Here is a 9,170-nt window from a genome sequence, read left to right on the forward strand (position 1 = left end):
TTCACAATGCAGATTCTTAACATTGCTGCAGTTCTAGCTCAGGAGTTCGGGTTGAAATAATCTACATGCAAAGTGGGATTATCTGAGGGGGTTTTACCCGAAAAAATACTTGCTTTCTCTAAAGCATTTCCCAAAACTGTTGTATACGACGTTATTCCATGGTTCTCAAGAAACCCTATTCAGTGCAAATTTAATAAACACAGCGTTGTCTGCTTACCCTTGAAGATTCATTACGTATTTGAGAATATCAGCAGATACCGCCACAGATAGTTCAACTTCAGAAACAGCCTTCCTAGGGACTATAACGGGATTCTGTGCACTGCTCACAAAAACAGTCTTTGTATTAGTTTTATATGAAAATATTATCACCTTGTGTGTCAGTAGATGTATGCTCAAAGCTCTGTCTTGTATGCACCCTGGCTTAAAATAATAAATATTAATATATTTTCTATGTGATGTTTTTCTCTGTTAGGGACTTGCTGTGAAAACTGTGTTATTAGCATTATATTATTGAAATATATGAAGAAAGTATTTCTCTGTCAAAGTACATTTTAGTCTTGACCAAACACCATCTTTCATGGTACTCACTGCTGGCAAGTTGTCCGTTTCCTGTTTTGAAATATTGTTCTGAAGTTAGATCGCTAAATCGTGCCACTTTCATGTACATTAACGCTGATTTTCTAGTATCTTCTTTTCTAAAAAAAAAAAAAAGTATGTTTTAGAATAAGTTAGTTGGGTTTATGCATCAACTGATGAGAAATATTATAAAACCCTGGTTCAGCGGGTAAAGGATGCAACTCTTGACCTCAGGGTTGGGGGTTTGAGCCCCACATTGGTCATGGAGATTACTTAAAAACAAAATATTTACAAAAAAAAAAGAAAATATAATAAAACATATTAGCCAAATACTTAAAACATAATCAACCTAGATCATTTTGTTTTCTGGTGTTTTCTCATTTTGTTGTTTTCTTTGGTTTGTTGGCAAAGTTGTTTGCTCAGATCTTCATTTTCCTTTTGTGAAACGAATTGTCTTCCTTCAGATACTAGCCTGCTGCCTGCTGTTCGTAACACTTGCACACTTCTGACTTACTCTCCGGAGCTCAGAGGAGTATGAAATCCAAATTTTAGCCTCATTATTGAACTGAAAAAGTGGACCAGATTCTATTTTAATAAAGTAGGATATATGAAGATATTAACCACTTTAAGAACAACATACAGGTTTTTAATTACTAAATTTTAGTCATGTCAAACTGCTTTGTGTTCATGGCCTGTAACATTGTAAGGCTTCCTAATGAGTCTTCTTGTTTGCATTCGTTTGTGTGTTTGTTAATAGCACTCAGCGAGTTTATTAATAGTATTTAGTACAATTTTAGTTTCGTGCAAATGTTTCTTACCTAAGCTTGTCTGTTACTAGAAACATATTAAAGTGGGATTTGGGTCATAAGAATTTGATTCAGCTAAACGATATCGACGGGGCTTCTGTCTGTACAAGGTAATGTGCTAACAGCAGAAATGCCGAAGGACTTAGCTGTGTTCCTGTGACCTGAGAGCAAGTCCATTTCACTTCTTCACAGGTTCTAATGATTACCAGGAAAGAGAGGTTGAGAAATGACCGGCAAAGTTGTAGGAAGCAACAGTGGGCCTGGGTGAGACAGGTGACGGGGCTCAGGAAACGCTTGCCCTGATGAGCACTGAGAGCTGCTCACAGTCATCGACTCCTATCGTGCACGGGAAGGAGAACGCTGTGTGCCACATACACTTGAATAAAAAATGCCAGCAAACAAGTACGACAAAGAACTTAGGAGACAACAGTGCTGCTTTGCTTTGAAAACACAGTACAAGGGCGCCCAGTGGCTCTGTCGGTTACGTGTCCGACTCTTGAGTTCCCCTCGGGAGTCCTGATGTCATGGTTCATAAGTTTGAGTCCTACGTTGCGCTCTGTGCTGAGAGCGCGGAGACGGCTGGGGACTCTCTCTCTCTCCTTCTCTCTGCTCCTTCCCGTGTGTGTGCGCTTGCTCTTTCTCTCTCAATTAAAAAGAAAAAACAAAACAAAACACTGTAGGTTTTGGTAGCAAGATTTGTACCCCCACGTTACAACAAAAACCAAGCAAGAGTGGAAGGATTTGGAAATATATGCAAAAACTGGAAAATCGATAGTGAACATGCAAAATATCAACTGCATTACTGTTAAGTCCTAATTTAAAGACAAAATCACTTGGCATCACAGCTAAGAGGAAGGACTAGCATGGTGACGTTTCAGTATGCCGTTTCTATTTTCATGTCTCCCATCAAAGTGATGGCCAGCAAAGCAAGTGTCAGGTGACAGATAATTTAAGACCCTTCTGAGGTCTGTAAACAGGTATTCATAGATGTAGATCATTTCATCCCAAGAATATACAGTGTGTGTGTGCTCTCTGCTGAGGGATGTGACAGTACAGGCCTGCACTAGGTTACAGATTCAGGAGTGGTACGGAGTCGTGAAAATTACAGAAACTTCTGGAACCTGAAGCTCTGCCATGGAAGCAGAATTGGAGAAGAGGGAAGAGCTTAGGCACCAGCTGATAATGGTGAAAATTCTCTCAGCTCCAAATCCTGTATTTTCTCTGAGGTGCAAGTGAGGATTCATTTTCTTCCTTAATCTTTGTAAGTTTAACATATCCCAGAGTAATATATCATTTTGATTTTCCAAAATACTCATTTTCCCAAAAGTTACAGTCTGTATGTTTGATGAATATAGTGTTTCCTAAGCTGAATTTTAAGCTTCAAAGATTATTTTTCTCTTTATTTGGCTATATACTAAAATGCTTAGGCTTTATAATTCTAAGCATGACATTAGCATATAAAATGCTGTTAAGTGAAATGGATAAAAACTGACAGAATCACCAATACAAAAAGAGAAAAGTGAGATGCAGGGCAGATGGTCTCTTTATGTATCTGGGCAATGATTCTCCATAGAGAATGGGTTTTGTTCTGTGCAAATCAGGTTAAGATTTAGGCCAGTTACGAATGAATGAGCTTTCAAAGGGACTTAACTGATATAGGTCAAGTACCAGAAGAGGCAGAGGTTGAGGCAGCATCTGTGTAAGCGGGACGGTGGGGGGGGGCATATTGGAAAAGATAATCAAAATTTCACATAATGCCCTCTTATCCTTAAAAATAGAGTGTGTGTTGTAAATTTTTCCAGGTAGGAAAAAGTATTTTTGTTTCTCTCTGTCCTAACACCATCCACGACATGTAGTAGAAGCTAAAAAGCTGGGTTTGTGTTTTTTTTGTTTTTTTTTTTTGTTGTTGTTGTTTTGTCTGGTTCATCTGAGAATTGGTAGGGAGTAAAAAAAATGATTTGTATATGTAGCCCAAAGAATTAGAGATATGTGGATAAATGCTTTATATTTGAATTATTTCATGTACCGTTGAGTCCTTTCAATATCCTATTAGGTGGACAAGTACCCTTGAGAAATAGAGAAACTGGTGCTCAGAGAGGCCAGGTACTCCAGAGCCCGAAGCCGATTCCATTTCCATCGTCCGGTGTCTTCTCTTCTGAAAGCAACAAAAGAACACAGTGCCCTGGTGCCAGTGTTCATGTGGCAGACCTTTCTCCGGCTGACTGTCTATGGCTCCTTACCACGGTGCAGCCTCCCTGGGTTTCCCATTCTCCATGTGTCAAATTCTAGAATGAGTCCAGCTTTTCCCCTTAAGTCTCATTTCAAGTCTAAGAAGTAATCATTAGTGGAATAAAATTGTATATCAACTCAAAAAGCACATTAATCCAAAATTGGAATTGGAAATTCCATGAACTCATGATATTTCTCTTTAGAAAATAGGTGCTTCTAAGCCCCCATCACAGAATAATCCTAGAGGGGGGTGAGAAGGCGTTCCCATGTCACAATCCCTGCCGCCACTTCCCGTTAAAGGAATCTCAAGGATCCTCACAATCATGACTCATCGAATTTCTGAGACAGCAGATGTACAAGATGGGCTATCACCCACTGACAGACCAGAAAGCAAGAAAGCTGAAGATGACCTGACACATAGCAAAAAACAAACAATAAATACTCAAGAGCCAATTTCAAGAACTCCCCCTGTGCAGAGATTGACAGTTTTAGTAGCAATGCGATAATAACGGCACCAGTGGAAACCCACCAGGTATGCTGAAATCTACCAATTCGCCGTAATACTTTTAAGGAAGGAGGAGGTCATTAATCACCTTTACAGCATACTAGGGAACAAATTTACTTGGAAAGCACATAAATAGAGGGAACTTAGGGGCATTTCTTCGGCCTTTTCTAAGTGAATGATGCCTCATGATGATCCAAAGATTGGTAATGGGAGTTTCTCCTTGGACATCCCTGTCTGCCTAGAAGTGAAGAAGGGTTAGTGGAATTAGATTCCTGTTGTGTGATTCTGGTGTGATAGAATCTCGTGGCTCCTCATCTAAAGAGAGACCCAAATACTGCGTGCCTACGTGTGAAAGCATACAGTGCCACCTTTGCAGGGTTTGTGCCAAAAATTCAATCTGAATCCAAACTCACCTCTGGATCCAGTTCCCAGGAATCCAGGGAATGGAAGAACGTGATGCCATGGGAATGGAACCAACCAGGGTGTGGTTTCTTTAGCAAATAAACTTCAAGGAAAACAGGAGCAAAAACCTATAAATTTAGGAGAACTAAGAGACCTATCAACAAACTGCAGCATGTGGGCTTTATTTGAATTATGGTTCCAGCAACAACAAAAACTTAGAACTAGGTGGATAATGGAGAGAAGAGGACATTAAGGAAGTACTGTTGGGAGAGGATCTGAGATGGTGACATGGGAAAAGACCCTGACTCCCCTCCTTCACAGACACACATGGAGTCAACACCGATGCACCGGGCCAACCGAGCAACATCTCTGCAGGACAGAGGATAGAAGGACCATGGAGAGAAGAGCAGTCCCCACTGCCATCCACACCTGGAGGGCCGGCCCTGAGAGATGCTGAGCAGATTGGTCTACCCTGGGACACAGGAACGAGAGCCGTCATTTGATAGGGCAGCTATGGTTTAAAGGATCCAGGCTTGCAGTGTCTGCCTAATAGCAGGAGATGCATGGACCTCTCTTGTGGATTTGGGGGGGGGGGGGAGCTGGCTGGAGCCACTGTAACGTTCCCCTTCCACATTGACAGCACAGATGGGCACAGGCTATGGGGGCCCTGGCTAGCCAGCTGCTGTATCGAGTCACAGATCCCCAGCCTCCACCAGCCCCAGCCGTCCCAAGATGGCCCTACCATGGCACACAGCAGGACATGCTCTGACAACACCCATCATGGCTCCAGATGTCTTGCCAAGGTGACGCAGGTACCCACTTCAGCTCCGCATGACTCAGCAGGCAACCCTTGTGTGAGACACCCTGGGGTCTTCCAGCCCCTCCCTGCTTCAGCAGCACCTGCCCTGCCAGGAGCCCCCAGCCAGGTTACCTTCAGCTCCCGCCGTCCCATCAGGGGGATACTGGTGAGAGATGCCCCAGGACCCCAGGCTACAGTCCACCTCCACATAGTCCACCAGAGCCATGCAGTCTACTGGGTACATGCAGTCTACCCACGGACCATGCCCACAGGGGCCTTTCTTTGAAGACTTCTAAAAGCTTTCCATGTAACCCATAGGAAGTCAGACAAAATGAGGCAACAGAGGAATACATTTCAAATGAAAGAAGACATATCTGCAAGAAGAACTAAACAATCACAAAGCTGGTGTGAAGGTTCAAAGAGCTAGTAAACTCAATCACATATAGAAAATTAGTTAAGGGACTCACAAAATAGATGAAACAGCGCGTGTCCTTTGGGAGTGCGTGTGAACCGGAGCGACCATCAAGCTGATACAGAACGCTCTCTGCATGTGTTGTTTCAACCCAGAATGTGGATCGTGTGACTCATCGATGAGACCCGGAAGATGAACGCGATGCCACCACAGCCCCCCTCTCAGCTTCAGCGCCTGTCCCTGCACAGAATCCAGGTCTGGCCACGGTGCCACGTTCAGGTACCTTTTTCGTCTGGGCCCGTGGGGGTCCCCCTCTCAGCCTTGGCTCTCTGGTGACTTTCCCCCATGCCGGGCAGGAGGGCATGTTTGCCACAGGTGGACTTCTGGAGATGGTGGGCCTCAGGGCCACAGCAGCCCCACAGTGTGAGGGGCTCACCATGACGCTTTCCAAGTGATGACGTCCCTTCATCATCTCGTTTCCATGGCCGAGACCAGAGAGCCCAGATGGCAGTATGTTTAGGGAGTTCTCCATCTCACAGTCACCGGAGACCAAAATCTATAGTAAAAAGACGAAACACACACCAAGGAAGAACTCCAGCCTAACACTAAAGAATGCTGTCAGTCCCGCAAGAGGACAGCCCTGGGGGCAACAGAGAATGACAAAAACAACCAGCACACAATTAACAAAATGGCAGTAATCTGGGCCCCTGGGTGGCTGATTTGATTGAATGTCCAGTTCCTGATCGAATCTCAGGTCACGATCTCACATCACAGTTCATGCGTTCAAACCCTACATCGGGCTCAGTGCCAACAACCTGGCCCCTGCTCGGGATTCTCCCCCGAGCCCACCCCCGCCTTCACCTCTGCCCCTCCCCTGCTCTCGCTCTCTCTCTGCCCCTCCCCTGCTCTCGCTCTCTCTCTGCCCCTCCCTCAGTTACTACCCTTGCCCTGCTCATGCTGCTCTCTAAGTCAACCAATTTAAAAATAAAAGCACATTTGTAAATGATTGTTACAGCTGGATCATGGGGTTTATGATGCTAGTGTTAAAACATTTCCTAATATATTAAATCTTATTATTTGGGAGAGTTTTCTTTGCTTCTCTACTGCTCTGCTTCAAAACAGTATATTGCCATATTTTAAAACAAAGTCATTCTTTTTTGCAGGGTGCATACGGTCCCTATTCCCCTGATGAGTGCATATCTTTGCCTGTTTACACGAGTGCTGAGAGGGATCGTGTGGTGACCAACATTGACGTTCCGTGTGGGGGCAGCCCGGACCAGTGGATTCAGTGTGGAGCTGCTTTGTTTCTAAAAAATCAGTAGAGTCTAACGACAGTAAAAGCTGTATTAGCAAAAAAAGAAACATTTGCTACTTTAAACTTTGAATAAATATGTGGCCAGTCTGCATTTAAAATGTTCAAAAAATTATCACATAGCTAAGTACCTTATGTTACTGATCTCCTTGGGTTGTGTAGTGGGTCATGACAGACCACGCAACTTTCAAGCGATAGTTTAATGGAGTTAATGTTAAATGGAGTATTCCCTTCATAACATTAAATATTTTTGTGAAGCAGTTCAGGTTTCCAGGGGCTCAAAAATTTATGTACGTAAGAGGTTGAAAATGGTGTCCTTAAGGAATCAGTAATTAATTCTTTGTATCCTAATTTGTGTTAATAAAATAGAAGACCAGTTTTTCATTTAAACACTTAAAAATATATTCTATTTTAGTTAAAATACACAGCATCTCGGAGTAATCCAGAAGAAATGGGGCACGACGGCACAGAGGGCAGGAGGAAAATTTTATAAATGGACTAAACAATGAGAAGTTACAATTTCTCACGTATGTGGCCGTTTGCCAGCTGTTTCTATGAAACAGGAAAATTCTACAATGTCTGGAAGCTTAAATAAATATATTTTATGGTGTAATCTTTGAGTTTCTGAGTGATTTGAATTGAATTCAGAAATGTTAACTACTTTTAATTCTATCACCGTGTGTATGGTCAGATCAGGAGAACAGCCCCAGGATGTCAACAGTGAGCTCACTCTAAAGGACAAAGGGAGACCAGGACTGTGAAGGTGAAAGCGCCACGGCTGTGGCTGGGCTGCAGGGAGCCACCGGGCAGAGCCAAGCCCACACGGCGGCCGGGCCTCCCAGAGCCTGGCTCCCACCTGCTGGAGGTGGTCTGCCCGCCCGGTGTGGGGGGGGGGGGTGTCATCCAGGGGTTTCCGGTTTCCTGTGACTGCTGCAGCAGGGACCCTTTGGGCGAGCCCCCCTGGCGCCCCTAGAAGCACCCTCTCTAACAGAGAAGCAGGAGGAGACTTCCCACTCCTCCATGGTGTTGGAGATCCCAGCCAGCACAACACAGAGGTGAAGGGGCAAAGGCACCCGGAGGAAAGTGCGTTTGGCAAGAAGACGGTGGGCCGCAAGCACCTTCTGCCACCAGCCCTGCAAACACATGCACACAGAAATCAGTTTCAAGAGCAGAAAGTGAACCTGCCTTAACGTGTTTCCAACCAAATGTTGTTCAGAGGTTTGATTTTTCTGAGGCTTTCTACTGTCCTTCCAGAAACAGGTGTGGGGATGGAAGTGAGAAAATGCAACAGACAGACCCCTGCAGTCACCCCCCATGGCTTCTCCCATTTGACCCGCATAAGCCTCATTCAGTGTGGTCGGCATGACGTTTGGGCTCTGTGTTTCCCATCCTCCTCCTCGGGAAAGTGTGCCCACAGACGAGTCCTGGGAGGAAGGCTGCGCGAGGCCCTGGGGACACGGCCCTGGGGACGCAGAGCCACACTCCGAAGCACCTGAAACCCAGAAGATCAGCCCTTGGGCTCCTCGTCATGTCGGCATCGGGGAGCAGGAAGTGCACGGCCCGTGCCCTGGTTTCTGCCACTTGCTTACGTCCGAACTCAACACACGTTTATTCAGTCAATGGCTAAAGCTGCTTCCGGACAGCTTAACCGTCAGATCTGTCTCCGGATTGTTTTAGGTCGTGCCCCCAAATCAAAACCATCCTCAGAGACTGTTGTCCATCGCTAGAGACAGCTGAACACTCTCCAGAATTCCCAAGGACATCACAGAGATTCCTTCCAAAACATCTGAGTCACTTAGGGCAGCATCATTGTCCCTGTGTGATCGCTGTGAAAACACAACCACTTTCCCTGTAGCCCTTGAATAAAAAAACTTTGGAAATTAAAAGGATGTTGGAGATGGTCTGGTTGAATTTTTATCTTATTCTGACTTTATCGTTATACCTTCCTAAATGCTTCACCGACCCTTGCACAGTAGGAGGGAAATTAATTCTCAAAGTTTCATGAAAGAGATGAATTTTGTGCTGGACAATCACGAATCTACATTATAAGGAGCAGAGCATATTCCTGCGAGGGTCCAGAAGCTCCAGCCAGTTCCCTGCCTTAGTGTATCTGGAGCCTTTCCAGATGG

General features: G+C 44.6%; 1 protein-coding gene across 1 annotated transcript in view; it reads left to right on the forward strand.

Moving 5' to 3' along the window:
* The window catches only part of DYNC2H1 (dynein cytoplasmic 2 heavy chain 1), a 351,138-nt gene extending 342,208 nt beyond the window's left edge, over positions 1-8,930 (forward strand). Inside the window, exon 90 of the mRNA XM_040460797.1 lies at positions 6,893-8,930. Coding sequence (XP_040316731.1) covers positions 6,893-7,051 — 159 coding nt within the window. The 3' untranslated portion in view covers positions 7,052-8,930. The remainder of the gene's footprint in view (positions 1-6,892) is intronic.
* The last annotated feature ends 240 nt before the right edge of the window (positions 8,931-9,170 follow it).

The sequence above is a fragment of the Herpailurus yagouaroundi genome, unplaced genomic scaffold (genome assembly GCF_014898765.1).
Source record: "Herpailurus yagouaroundi ecotype Mexico unplaced genomic scaffold, PumYag 251, whole genome shotgun sequence".
NCBI classification, from domain to species: Eukaryota; Metazoa; Chordata; class Mammalia; order Carnivora; family Felidae; genus Herpailurus; species Herpailurus yagouaroundi.